Genomic DNA, 15,573 nt, shown 5'->3' with positions numbered 1-15,573 from the left:
TCCAGTTGTAACGGATCACCTGGTACCCCGACTGGGTACCTCCGTTGATGGATGCTCCTAGCGCTTCCTGAGGGCTCCAAGCACTCCAGGCAACACCATAACCACCATAGGCTCCTTCCGAGAGCACGACAGGAACACGCTCTTAAAAGAGCTTAGTAGTGATTATCCAAGAGAGCATGCAGAGCATAGCAATCCCTTGTAGTGATATAGCAATTTTCGCCAATAAGAGACAGGACTCTAGATTGAGGGTGAAGAAGAACTGTCTAAAACTTTATTTTCCTTGGGACTAGCCCATATGGTCATTACATTAACATTGCTGTGAAAACTCAATAAAATTACAAACAGTCAAATCATAGCAGGCAACATACAGTGACTTATTATAACACAATGGCATATTTTTAAAGAGGTGGGGGAGACAATAATTAACAGAAAATATCTCACTTGCCTGCAGAATTAGCAATATGCAAATCTACCCGAATATGCAAATGAACCAGTCTTGCTATTCAGGTAGTGCATATTGCTGTTGCTACCAACAGAGGGCACTAGACAAGCTCCATAGCCAAAACCACCTAGCTGGTAGCAAACCTCAGCAGTACAGGAGAGCAGGCAATACATCCCAGGGGCCATAGTCACATGGCAGGAGGTTGGCAATCAGTCTTCTCCAATGCCCAGTGGCGAGGCTGGTTCTGCCACACCAGTTTCTGCACCCAAATACATATATATATATATATATATATATATATATATAAAATAATCCTTGTATTACTCACACTATTGAATTGTAATATCCTCCTCTTGTTACAAGCATTTATGGTTTTTGGCCATTGAGGATCCTTAAAAGGTATTCCAAGGTCTAAAGATATGAGAAGGTTGAAAATCTTGGAACCCATAAAAGAACAGAACCAACTCTGGGATCTTGTAGGGTATGGTCCTGTCATCTTCTCATGCAGGTGAAATGGGAGCTGGTATTTAATTCTCAACAGACCTTGCATTTTTACTGTTAATAAAAAGTAGCAACTTCCAGTTTAGAAAACTCCTGTTGACTTAGGTGGCAAAAAAAAGGAAAAAAAAGTTATTAAATAAATAAGTAGAAAGAAAGCATGAAGATCGTATGTGTTTTTTTCTATGTTTTATTTTTGAGAGCTTCCAATAGGGTTAAAAACCTGCCATTTTCTGCCTGTTCCTCACATAATATGTTTAGTATGTTTCTTCACAAAGAAAACCACAAGAAAAAGCCACCATCCAAAACCGCAAGGAACGTGGTGACCCAAAACTATATGTGGTACATTTAGACTCCCAAAAAGCTTATTGGATCTCTGTCTTCAACACATGCTTCCCCTAACCAAAAGGGATTGCACAGAAGACGTAAAAAGGATCCAGGCTATGTTTCCATTCTCCTAACCCAATGTTTAACTTTTTTTTTTTTCAAGGAACCAGATTATGTACCATTCTTTTAACATATTCTTCTAGTATAATATAATATACATTATTGGCTAAAAGAAAATATTTTTTAGCTATAGGAAGGATTCCATGTATCCTTGTTTTGGTTGTGTCATTATTATTATTATTATTATTATTATTTATAAAGCAACAGCAAATAGCGTTGTACAATAGGTGGACTAACAGACGTAATTGCAACAAGCTGGACGCACAGCAACGGAGGGTATTGAGGGCCCTGCTCAAACAAGCTTACAAACTGGAGACATTCTAAGCAATTTGCATGAGAATTGCTTGTGATCACAATTTTTCGATAATTTGGGAATTTTGCAGTTATGCCTGTAGGTATAGTAATTTGTGATACATTTCATGTTTTCTCATTACAGTTGCACCAGATGTAATAGTGCTCTCTAGTGGTGATGCACTGTACTGCAAGGCATATGGACATTACCCCAGAAAAATTGATATGACTTGGTACAAGAATGGACAGATTATACCTGATGGGGAATTGGAGAGGCTGACGCTGCCTCTCACTGATCAGACCTATTTGTCCTCTGTTTCGGTCAATATATCCTCGATATCAGAAGATGCATACATCTGCCTGGTAAACCACAGCAGCCTGGAGGGTCCGACATCTATACTATGGAGTAAGTAGGAGTAATAAAATATATATATACAGTGATGGATAAAAGTATTTGATTGCCTGCTGATTTTGAACGTTTGCCCACTGACAAAGAAATGATCGATCTATAATTTTAATGGTAGGGTTATTTTAACAGTGAGAGACAGAATAACAAAAAAATTAAAAAAATCCAGAAAAACACATGTCAAAAAGTTAGAAATTGATTTGCATGTCAATGAGGGAAATAAGTATTTGACCCCTTCGACTTAGTACTTGGTGGCAAAACCCTTGTTGGCAATCACAGAGGTCAGACGTTTGTTGTAGTTGGCCACCAGGTTTGCATACTCTCAAGAGGGATTTTGTCCCACTCTTAACAGTTCCTCTCCAAGTCATTAAGGTTTTGAGGCCGACGTTTGGCAACTTGAACCTTGAGCTCCTCAGCAGATTTTCTATGGGATTAAGGTCTGGAGACTGGCTAGACCACTCCAGGACCTTAATGTGCTTCTTCTTGAGCTACTCCTTTGTTGCCTTGGCTGTGTGTTTTAGGTCATTGTCATGCTGCAATACCCATCCACAACCCATTTTCAATGCCCTGGCTGAGGGAAGGTGGTTCTCACCCAAGATTTGACGGTATATGGCCCCATCCAATGTCCCTTTGATGCAGTGCAGTAGTCCTGTCCTCTTAGCAGAAACCCCCCCCAAAGCATAATGTTTCCACCTCCATGTTTGACAGTGGGGATGGTGTTCTTGGGGTCATAGGCAGCATTCCTACTCCTCCAAACACGGCAAGTTGAGTTGATGCCAAAGAGCTTGATTTGGGTCTCATCTGACCACAACACTTTTGCCCAGTTCTCCTCTGAATCATTCAGATGTTGGCAAACATCAGACAGGCCTGTACATATGCTTTCTTGAGCAGGGGGACCTTGCGGGCGCTGCAGGATTTCAGTACTTCACGGTGTAGTGTGTTACCAATTGTGTTCTTGGTGACTATGGTCCCAGCTGCCTTGAGATCATTAACAAGATTCTCCCGTGTAGTTCTGGGCTGATTTCTCAGCGTTCTCATGATCAATGAAACTCCACGACGTGAGATCTTGAATGGAGCACCAGACCGAGGGAGACTGACAGTTATTTTGTGTTTCTTGCATTTGGGACTGGCCATGGTGGAGAGTTTGGAATCTGATTAATTGCTTCTGTGGACAGGTGTCTTTTATACAGGTAACGAGCTGAGATTAGGAGCACTCCCGCTCCTAATCTCAGCTTGTAACCTGTATAAAAGACACCTGGGAGCAAGAAATCTTGCTGGTTGATAGGGGATCAAAGACTTATTTCACTCATTGACATGCAAATCAATTTATACATTTTTTGACATGCGTTTTTTGGGGGGATTTTTTTGTTGTTATTCTGTCTCTCACTGTTAAAAGACACCTACCATTAAAATTATAGACTGATCATTTCATTGTCAGTGGGCACATCTTCAAAATCAGCAGGGGATCAAATACTTTCCTACCTCACTGTATACTCTCTGTATGTACAGACTGAGCTCTCTCTCTCTCTGTATGTACAGACTGAGCTCTCTCTCTCTGTATGTACAGACTGAGCTCTCTCTCTCTGTATGTACAGACTGAGCTCTCTGTCTCTGTCTCTGTATGTACAGACTGAGCTCTCTCTCTATCTGTATGTACAGACTGAGCTCTCTCTCTCTCTGTATGTACAGACTGAGCTCTCTCTCTCTCTCTGTATGTACAGACTGAGCTCTCTCTTTCTGTATGTACAGACTGAGCTCTCTCTCTCTCTGTATGTACAGACTGAGCTCTCTTTCTCTCTGTATGTACAGACTGAGTTCTCTCTCTCTCTGTATGTACAGACTGAGCTCTCTCTCTCGCTGTCTCTCTGTATGTACAGACTGAGCACTCTCTCTGCATGTACAGACTGAGCTCTCTCTCTCTGTATGTACAGACTGAGCTCTCTCTCTCTCTGTATGTGCAGACTGAGCTCTCTCTTTCTGTATGTACAGACTGAGCTCTCTCTCTCAATGTACAGACTGAGTTCTCTCTCTCTCTGTATGTACAGACTGAGCTCTCTCTCTCTCTGTATGTACAGACTAAGCACGCTCTCTCTCTCTGTATGTACAGACTGAGCTCTCTCTCTCTCTGTGTGTACAGACTGAGCTATCTCTCTCTCTGTATGAACAGACTGAGCTCTCTCTCTGTATGAACAGACTGGGCTCTCTCTCTCTCTGTATGAACAGACTGATCTCTCTCTCTCTCTCTGTATGTACAGACTGAGCTCTCTCTCTCTTTCTCTCTCTGTATGAACAGACTGAGCTCTCTCTCTCTCTCTCTCTCTCTCTCTCTCTCCCGTGTACATCTTATAAATCATGTAAATTGTATTTTGTTTCCATACAGGGAAATCTGGCCTGTTGGCGTCTAGTCCATCTAACAGCAATATTAATGTAATTCCTTCCATCGGGATAGTGATCCTCATCACACTCATCGTCATTCTGTTCGTGTTAGCCTCTGTGTTTGGATTCACAACGTGGGAAAAAAACAGAAAAGGTTTGAAATCCACAACTTCATATAAACTAATAATAATAATTTCAGAATTTCCCTCCTAATAATAAATATGCTGACTCTCCCTATAACTCCTCCTATTGCTGCATATGACCCCTCCTATTACTCCATATAACTCGCCCTATAACTCCTCCTATTACTCCATATAACTCTCCCTATAACTCCTGCTATTACTCCATATAACCCTCTCTATAACTCCTCCTATTACTCCATATAACTCTCCCTATAACTCCTGCTTTTACTCCATATAACCCTCACTATAACCCCTCCTATTACTCCATATAACCTCTCTATAACTCCTCCTATTGCTCCCTATAACCCCTCCTATTACTCCATATAATCCTCCCTATAACTCCTCCTATTACTCCATATAACCTCTCTATAACTCCTCCTATTGCTCCCTATAACTCCTCCTATTACTCCATATAACTCTCCCTATAACTCCTCCTATTACTCCATATAATCCTCCCTATAACTCCTCCTATTACTCCCTATAACCCTCACTATAATCCCTCCTATCACTCCATATAACACTCCCTATAACTCCTCCTATTACTCCATATAACCCTCCCTATAACTCCTCCTATTACTCCATATAACTCTCCCTATAACTCCTCCTATTACTCCATATAACTCTCCCTATAACTCCTGCTATTACTCCATATAACCCTCTCTATAACTCCTCCTATTACTCCATATAACTCTCCCTATAACTCCTGCTTTTACTCCATATAACCCTCACTATAACCCCTCCTATTACTCCATATAACCTCTCTATAACTCCTCCTATTGCTCCCTATAACCCCTCCTATTACTCCATATAATCCTCCCTATAACTCCTCCTATTACTCCATATAACCTCTCTATAACTCCTCCTATTGCTCCCTATAACTCCTCCTATTACTCCATATAACTCTCCCTATAACTCCTGCTATTACTCCATATAACCCTCCCAATAACTCCTCCTATTACTCCATATAACTCTTCCTATAACTCCTGCTTTTACTCCATATAACCCTCACTATAACCCCTCCTATTACTCCATATAACCTCTCTATAACTCCTCCTATTGCTCCATATAACTCCTCCTATTACTCCATATAACCCTCCCTATAACTCCTCCTATTACTCTATATAACCTCCCTATAACTCCTCCTATTACTCCATATAACTCTCCCTATAACTCCTCCTATTACTCCATATAACCCTCCCCATAACTACTCATATTACTCCATATAACCCTCCCTATAATTCCTCCTATTACTCCATATAACCCTCCCTATAACTCCTCCTATTACTCCATTTAACCCTCCCTATAACTCCTCCTATTACTCCATATAACTCTCCCTATAACTCCTCCTATTACTCCATATAACCCTCCCCATAACTCCTCATATTACTCCATGTAACCCTCCCTATAATTCCTCCTATTACTCCATATAACCCTCCCTATAACTCCTCCTATTACTCAATTTAACCCTCCCTATAACTCCTCCTATTACTCCTTATAACTCCTCCTATTACTCCATATAACCCTCCCTATAACTCCTCCTATTACTCCATATAACTCTCCCTATAACTCCTCCTATTACTCCATAAAACTCTACCTATAATTCCTCCTATTACTCCATATAACCCTCCCTATAACTCCTCCTATTACTCCATACAACCCTCCCTATAACTCCTCCTATTACTCCATATTACCCTTCCTATAACTCCTCCTATTACTCCATATTACCCTCCATATAACTCCTCCTATTACTCCATATAACCCTCCCTATAATTCCTCCTATTACTCCATATAACCCTCCCTATAACTCCTCCTATTACTCCATGTAACCCTCCCTATAACTCCTCCTATTACTCCATATAACCCTCCCTATAACTCCTCCTATTACTCCATATAACCCTTCCTACAACTCCTCCTATTACTCCATATAAACCTCCCTATAACTCCCCCTATTACTTCATATAACCCTCCCTATAACTCCTCCTATTACTCCATATAACTCCTCCTATTACTCCATATAACCCTCCCTATAACTCCTCCTATTACTCCATATAACCCTCCCTATAACTCCCCCATTACTCCATATAACCCTCCCTATATCTCCTCCCATTACTCCATATAACGCTCCCTATAACTCCCCCTATTACTCCATATAACCCTCCCTATATCTCCTCCTATTACTCCATATAACGCTCCCTTTAACTCCTCCTATTACTCCATATAACCCTCCCTATAACTCCTCCTATTACTCTATATAACTTCTTTATAACTCCTCCTATTACTCCATATAACCCTCCCTATAACTCCTCCTATTACTCCATATAACTCCCCCTATAACTCCTCCTATTACTCCGTATACCCCTCCTTATATCTCCCCCTATTACTCCATATAACCCCCTGTATAACGCCTCCTATTACTCTATATAACCCTCCCTGTACTTGGCGTCTTTAGAACCCTTCTAACTCATTGTAAATAAGATGAAATAAATCAAGAGATTTTTTTTGAATATTTTGAAATTGGACAATTTCAATATTAATGTAAAATGTATACCGTCCTGACTGTGAGAGACAGTATTGAACTCTAGGTACTATAACAACATGGTAAGACAACAAGCAAACAAATGGATACATTATTACAGTTCAATAAAACAGTGTCATAGCTCACAAAACCTCCAGAGGGTGCCACAATCAATTAAACCAGAGGTTCCAAAACCATACTATGATCATAGTACCGATCAGAGATCTCCCTCTCCGGCCCACTAGCACTTTGCTGACAGGGAGGGAGGGAGGGAGAGAGGACCCGCTGGGAAAAAAATAAAGTATATATATATTAATTTGCCCTCCTGCTCCCACAGACCCAACACCCCAAAATAGCTCCCCATACACACATATTGCCCCACATACGCACAGGCGGCCGCCTTAGGGCGCACGGGCTCTGGGGGTGCAAGATTTCAGTGACCGGCAGGAGGGAAGCTCTCCCTCCTGCCGGGCCACCATCTCGGCCCCCGGTGCGGCGTGCGGCTGTGCTGTAATCAGACGCGGCGAGGGAGCTCTAACCTCTCTGCTCTGCTCCCTCGCGCGCTGCCTGTCTGCTGATACCGCGGGAGCCGGAATATGACGTCATATTCCGGCTCCCGCGGTATCAGCAGACAGCGCGCGAGGGAGCAGAGCAGAGAGGTTAGAGCTCCCTCGCCGCGTCTGATTACAGCACAGCCGCACGCCGCCCAGCAGCCCCACTGGACCCCAGGGAAGGATTCATCATCCACACCAGCTCTCCAGGTAGGGAGGCTGGGTGGAAAATATGTATTTGTAAAATAATTAGTGAGTGTATGTGTGTGAGTGTATGTGTCTGTGTGTGTGTGAGTGTATGTGTCTGTGTGTATGTGTCTGTGTCTGTGTGTGTGTATGTGTCTGTGTCTGTGTGTGTGTATGTGTCTGTGTCTGTGTGTGTGCATGTGTCTGTGTATGTGTCTGTGTGTCTGTGTGTGTGTGTGTGTGTGTGTGTGTGTGTGTGAGTGTATGTGTCTGTGTGTGAGTGTGAGTGTCTGTGTGTGAGTGTATGTGTCTGTGTGTGTGTGACGGCGTGTGCGTCTGCGAGTGACGGCGTGTGCGTCTGCGAGTGACGGCGTGTGCGTCTGCGAGTGACGGCGTGTGCGTCTGCGAGTGACGGCGTGTGCGTCTGCGAGTGACGGCGTGTGCGTCTGCGAGTGACAGAGTGTGCGTCTGCGAGTGCGTCTGTGTGTGTGCATGTGAGTGTATGAGTGTGTTTGTCAGTGTATGATGAGTGTGTTTGTAAGTGTATGAGTGTGTGTCTGTCAAATCAGTGAGAGTATGTTTGTCATTGAGTCTGTGTGTGACTATCAGTGTGTCTGTCAATGAGTCTGTGTCTGTCAGTGACGTCTGTGTGTTTGTCATTGAGTGTGTGACTGTCAGTGTGTACAGAGTGTAGCGGAGCGGAGCGCGGTACAGGAGCTTCTGTTTCCTGTACCTGGCCAGACTGACAGGAGGTGCTCACAGAGAGAGCACTCCCTGTCAGTTCGGCCGGGTACAGAAAACTGAAGCTCCTGTACCGCGCTCCGCTACACTCTGTACACATTGACACACCAGGAAGGGGAGTGTGACCACTAAAGGGGTGTGGGGTGCACCAAGGGACAGGGAGGGAATGGGAGAGAAACACCAAGAGACAGGGAAAAGAGGGGGGAGGGGAGAAGAACACTAAGGGACAGGGAAGGGACCAGGGAGGGGCTGGTTAAGAGGCACATAGGTGAAGATGTTTTTTTTTTTTGGGGGGGGGGGGGCGGAAAAATGCATCTTCGCCTATGTACCTAAAAATCCAAGCACCGGCCCTGCACACAAATGCCCCCCCATAGACACACTGCCCCCATATACCCTGCCCCCATACACCCACACATTGCCCCCACCCATACACACACACACACACACATACTGCCCCCACCCATCCACACACACTGCACCCCCATACACACACACTGTACTCCTCACACCACCTGCTCCCTTACACACACTGTACGCCTCACACACACTGTACCCCTCACACACACTGTACCCCGCACACACACTGAACCCCCCCACACACTGTACCCCTCACACTGTATCCCTCATGCACAAACTGCCCCACATACACACACACACACACACACACACAAACTACCACCTTCACAAACAGAATGCACCCCTGTACACACACTGCATCCCTCACACACACACACGCACACTGCACGCCTGTACACACACACACACACACACACATACATGCACACTGCACCCCTGTACACACACACACACTGCACCCCTTACACACACACATTGCACCCCCCCCCCCCCCACACACACACACTACAGCCCCTATCCCTGCAGACCCAAATTGCTGACTTTTTTCCAATCTCAGGGCATGACACCCAGAGACTCCCCCATAGGGCTCTCAGTCTGTCACTGCCATCCCGGTTTGCCGAAATTGGCATTGATAATGCGGAAATGTAATTCTGGATCATTACCAAGAGCTGGGTTTCTGGGTGGAAGGGAGTGGCCCTATAAACTACTCCCACAACAGTTAATAAAGTATAATGGGCTGCGCACAGAGAATCTTGGCAACATACACCTCAATTTAATATTTTTGGAAAAACATTTCAAATAGTTTTATATTTCTGGATACACTTAAGATTAAATTTACACTTTTTAAAACGTTATAATATTTTTTATATTTAGTGTTTTTTTTAAATATATATTAATATTTATTTTATGTATTATATATTTTTTACATTTAACATTTTGAAAATATAATTTTAAAAGTTTATCCAAAAATATGACATTGAATCCCTAGTTACCGCATTGTGCTGCAGTGATTGTGTTGCGCTTAGAATGTCCCTTTAATAAAGAACGTATTGCAGCATGAAATATTAATTATATTACTGCAACACGACACAGTGATAATTAAACCCACCACAATATAGCAGTAAGAGGTGCGAATGTAAGATATATAGCAGTAAGAGGTGCGAATGTAAGATATATCGAAAAGATACTTTGTTCAATGAGAACAAAATCTTATTTTATTATCTTATATACACTTTTAGCTCTCAATCTATGCCCTAAAAGAGTTGCCTAATTGTTGCTGGTTACCATTATTTTCTTGCAATGAGTAATTCACTAATGTGGGAATTGTGGAAAACGAAGCAAAGCAAAGTTTAAGGTGGAAATACCCTTAAATTGAAAAAAAGTATTCAAACCTGTTGTTTTTTTTTTAGAGATTTTGGCTTACAATTTGCAATCCCCTTGTCAAATCTCTCTTTAGTGAATATAGTGAAAGAAGGACATATTCACATTATTGCACCCTCCCTTTGTTTTATTAAATGGACACTATAGGCACCCAGAACACTTTATCTCAATGAAGTGGCCTGTGTGTAGAGCTCCTATCATTGCTTAGTAAATACAGCATTGTTTACACTGCGAGGCTAAACACACCTATAGTGGCTGTCGTCCTGCGTCAGACTGGGTTCTCACATGTCATCTCTGAATGCTTCTCGTAGAAAGCATTTGATTGGATGTTGCCTTATAAAAGCGCATTGAAGTGGACAGATGATCTCGGCGGAGATGATGTAAGTGGCTTCACCAAGTGAGACTCTGGGCTGGAAAAAAGGTTAAGTCAAAACCATTTTTACACTTTAATATAGTTTAGCCCCTGTATAGTGTTCCGTTAACAGGCATCAATAATTTACATTGCGTTCAGTACCCATCATTCATTATTCTATTATGAGGTCATATTGGTATTAATATACTGTTGAATTTTGAATTATGTTTAATATACTAATCATTTCCACTTTTTCATTTTAAAACTTTTACAGCCCGAATGGGTACGGTTTTCAACAATGATCCCAGTTCCTGATTTCCCTTCGATCCCGTTCACAGCTCCGTCATTTCATGTCCGAATACCCAAAAATAAGACCCATCTCCAAGAGACTGACATACACATCTCCTCGTGGACTTTATCACTGATGACAAACTACTGAGGACCCTCCATCGCCAACACAATAATGCACAGGATGTTGCGTTTAAGTCTTGTTAATTAAAAATATAGTTTAGGATGAACTCCCTCCTGTGGGTACACTCAATGAAGGTTCAATCTGATTTGTGTCTTTCCTATTGTACGACTGGTAAAAAGGTTATCTGCCACCCAAAATTAATGTATTCAGTGCTGTATTGTTATTTCATATATTTTGTGTTGGACATCATCTTGGTTTTGACATTATAAAACCTGATAAACTAAAATATGTGGTTCTCTCCATGCGACGCCATTGTAAGGTTGTAACTGCGACACAACGTATCCCGTCTCAATGTAATATTTTTGGATTAGCTTTTGAAATTATTTAATATTTCTGGATAAACTATTCAAATTGTTTCCCCTGATTATTAATATATATATATATATTTTAATACTTGGAATTTTTTTTAATATAACTATATCTAAAGAAATATCAAATTATTACAATATTTTAATAGTTTTCATAATTTTACATCATTTGAAAAGTTTCTCCAAAAATATTAAATCAAGGCTTCAGTAATGATAAATAAATGGTAATAAGTTATGAAATATGCTTTACCATGGTTTTCCTTGTTTCAAAATGGTTTTCTGTGTATAACTTCTTTTAAAATGCAATTTTTTTGTGTGTTTCATTACATTCTGCTTCTAATTTTATTTCTAATGAAATACAATTTTATAATTTTATTCTAAAAAAAAAAACCTGATGTTATTAGCCATCAAACCTCAGAAATACCAATTTCCAAAGTTTTTAAAAAAAATGTTGTCCACTAGTGCACTTTATTAGAGTTACTTTGTTAGTAGCATCCCAGTAAAACTACAGGTCACACAACATATTAAGTGAACACCTTATTTTGTTAGAATGTTTCTGTTTAGCATAAATGTCTTGAGTGGCATGCAGGAATCCAATCAATGTTGAAGCCAAGATGTTCAGTGAGGTGTATCTCTGCTACAAATTAAAATATAGCATACACGGCTTGTCTCTGTAAAAAGAGGGGGTAACCGCATTAGAGAAAAGGAAAATTTGGGGAGAAGAAACAGAGGAATTGAGGGGCGAAGTACATGATAGAGACAAAGATGTAATGGGCATGGAAGAACAATTAGGAGGATGAATGGTGTGTGTACACACTTATTACCGTCAGGCCCTTCACTTGCTCACTCACCGCGAGCGGCGGCCTTACTTGCCCGCTCAGCGTGAGCGGCGTCTTCTGGTTGCCACTTGCCACTCGCGGCGGCTTCACTTGCCAGCTCACCGCAAATGGCGGCTTTCGGTTCCCGCTCGTCATTCACGGCAGCTCCACTTGCCCACCGCAGGGCGGCTTCTAGTGGATGCTCGCGGCTGTTTTACTGACCGCAGGTGCCATTCTTTCTAAATGAACGAGCGTGCAGCGTGCTTAAATATACGCCTGAGTCAGCCACCTGACTCGGCACACATTGACGATGTCAGGGGTCAAAGTGGAAGGATCAAATACCTTCCACGTGTTATAATTAATTCTAAGTGGAAACTATCCAATCAGAATTACCCTAAGCATATTTAAACTTGCCTCCTCCGTGCCTTGTTGCCCTATTGTGGTCTTTTGATAGCCCATTAGCGCATTTAGTCTGTCTGATTGTCTGGTTACCGAATTTTGGCTTGTCTCACCGTTTATCCTGCTTTCACTGATCCTTGACCTCGGCTTGTCTTATCGTTATTCCGTTTCTCTGTGTCCCTCTGACTTTGGCTTGTAGTCTGACTTCTCTCTATTTTGCATAGCCCGGCCACTCTAAGGACCAGTACTGCAATTTCTTCATCTGTGATCTGTTAATGTGTCTGGCTCAGGAGACCGTGACAATTACATTTAACTCTGCAGTACATTTCAGTTAAATTTCGAAAATATATATAATTTGCCATGGACCCCTGTATAACCAGGATGGGGAGAAATAAAATGGAAAAAAAAAACAAAAACTGATTTCGTGAGACTTATATATTCTGCATTGTATTGAGTGGGACAATAAGAGTAGTTGGCAATGGTCATAATGCAGGATTCAGCTACTATCACTGGTACGCACTAGTAACACTTTTACAAGCACTCTTTGTTGCCCCTTACACATGGAAATTTAAATCCTGATAAGGTTTCTGTAATCATCTTCAATGGGTAAAGAGAAGAGGTACTTTCTGCCTTAATTTACAGAGTGAAACGGGGAGAACAGGGTTGAGCTTATAGTTGTGTAATACCAATTAATCAGCCCTCGACTGTCTCCAATGACATAATAACAAAGACACACAAGGACATGAAAAAATTACATTTTATAATACTAATGTAGAACATGAGGGAATAACTGGATAATAAAGTGAAAGACCGATCAAGGTTAGTTGTAAAAGCCTATTATTTACTGCTAGATAAGGACCAGACATTACTAGGGGTCCTCAGAGGAAGTATTCAGAATCCAATGAGCCCACGTGTCTATGTATCCTGACATAGTATTCCTAGAAGCTGCGCTCAGCTCCTCCATGCGCGACACCTTCTCCTTAGACGACGATACTTGAAGGGAGGTCCTGTGTTCAGGGATTTAAGAGAGTGCTGTAATCATCATACGACAGGCGATAGAGCACCAGTTTGCAGACGAGCCAACCTGAAAGAGAAGATAGGTGGTGGGTCAAAAGACCAAGCTCATCTCCGTATACCAGCGAGAATTGGCAGGCGTTCAAAGAAAAGTTTTAGAACGTTGGCCAAAATAGCCAAATTAAAAAAAATTGAATTCTGTTTTCAGTTCGGCTATTTTGGCCTTAAATTTAAAATTCACTTTGAATTCCCATTAATTCTCACTTTAGTGAAGACCCTAATAATGTCCTGGAACTTTTCAAAACCTGTGGATTAAGGGGCAATCCTACGATATTTGAAAGTACATGCCCGGGGTCTCTCCATGCTTCCAGCATGGGCCATTATCTTTTTATTTGGAAAGGTAAGCAGTTTATACAATAGTTCCTGATGCTGTGTGAAAGAAATATGTCCAATATGAGGACAGATCTTGTCCAGGGACATGTCCCACCTGCCCATAAAGGACAGGCTCTGGTCTAGAGTTGCTGCTGTGAGAAGTACAATATGTAACAAGTTATCGAAGGAGGTCAGTAGACAGCACAGATTGTGTTTACAGGATCTAGTCTGGATTTTAAAGGGTTATTCTAAATCTTTTTCATGACACTGTTTATTTTCTTTAAGATGTCCTATTGGTCACAATTGACCTTGTCCAGTCCCCTTTCTGAAATTTATCAACATTTATTGGACTATAGTAATGGAGCAATGATACACTTGCCTAAACTGAAATTTTGTTTTTAAATGAAATTAGAAATGTACTTCCATTTTCTTCCCACAATGTCTGGGCTGTGGCTTACTCGAGTCCCCCTCTGTTATAGATTCCAGACCCCAGTAATAATTGTTTCCATTTATAAAACTTGAATTTCACATTTACCTATTTTTCTTAGTCTGAGCTTTGAGATAAATAGTATAAACAGAAATTGAAAACCACTCAAGTTTAACATGAACTAATTAACTAATTAAAAAAAAAAAAAAAAAAAACTATCTGTGGTGATAATGTCACAATTTTTTTTTCACAACTCTTCATTCAAAGCAAATTTTAGAACAAAATTCTCCAAATCAGCTATGTTTTCAATTAAGACATTTTTGGCTTGAATACTAAAATCCAATTAGAGTTTTTTTTATTATTCATACGTTAGTCAATAATCCTGTTAGTGTTTAATGTGTGTAGTGTGTTTAAAGAACACAATAGCGTGAACATGTATTCCAAACTCTGTAGTGTTAGATTAGAGCCCCCCATAAATTTAATAAAAAGGATGGAAGTAAAGGGTTTTATTTACCCTTTTTCCAGCGACGTCTGACAGTTCCTGCAGCCGGTAACTCATCCACCCGTGTGGTCATCAGGGCTGCTGATTCCTCTCGCACTCCTTGTACAATCATAACGCGTGCAAAGCGCATGTGCGGCAAGCACTGTGTTTGTCCAATCAAATGCTTCTCATAGGGAAGCATTGAATCCAATGCACAATCCAGATGATTTACTGGTTATCCAGAGAAGATAATTCTGTGGATCAAGTTCGGAGTATTAATTAATTTCCCTTTATCGTCAAGTATTTTGTCTGATTAGCAAATCAGTGCTCGTTAATTTGAAATTTATTTTTGACATAAAACTTTGCTGCAGATATAAATTCTGCTCCTAATATTCTTTAACAGGAAACACCCGTTGTAGCGGCGATGCCATCCTCGGTGGGTATCTCTCTGGGTACAGTCAATAATTCATCTGGTGACTCCATAGAAATATTACATTTTGTTACAGTTTTGTCAACACGTGACTTGTTCAGAGAACTTCCGAATTAGAATAAATTCTC

The 15,573-nt window shown here is 41.2% G+C and overlaps 1 protein-coding gene across 1 annotated transcript in view; it reads left to right on the top strand.

Annotated features, from left to right (window-relative positions):
- Positions 1-11,476, top strand: part of LOC134572396 (major histocompatibility complex class I-related gene protein) — a 41,630-nt gene extending 30,154 nt beyond the window's left edge. Inside the window, exons 4-6 of the mRNA XM_063431325.1 lie at positions 1,824-2,084; positions 4,465-4,614; positions 10,999-11,476. Coding sequence (XP_063287395.1) covers positions 1,824-2,084; positions 4,465-4,614; positions 10,999-11,039 — 452 coding nt within the window. The 3' untranslated portion in view covers positions 11,040-11,476. The remainder of the gene's footprint in view (positions 1-1,823; positions 2,085-4,464; positions 4,615-10,998) is intronic.
- Positions 11,477-15,573: the final 4,097 nt, after the last annotated feature.

Source organism: Pelobates fuscus, chromosome 9, assembly GCF_036172605.1.
Source record: "Pelobates fuscus isolate aPelFus1 chromosome 9, aPelFus1.pri, whole genome shotgun sequence".
Lineage (NCBI taxonomy): Eukaryota > Metazoa > Chordata > Amphibia > Anura > Pelobatidae > Pelobates > Pelobates fuscus.
This window is presented reverse-complemented; position numbering and strand designations above follow the sequence as displayed.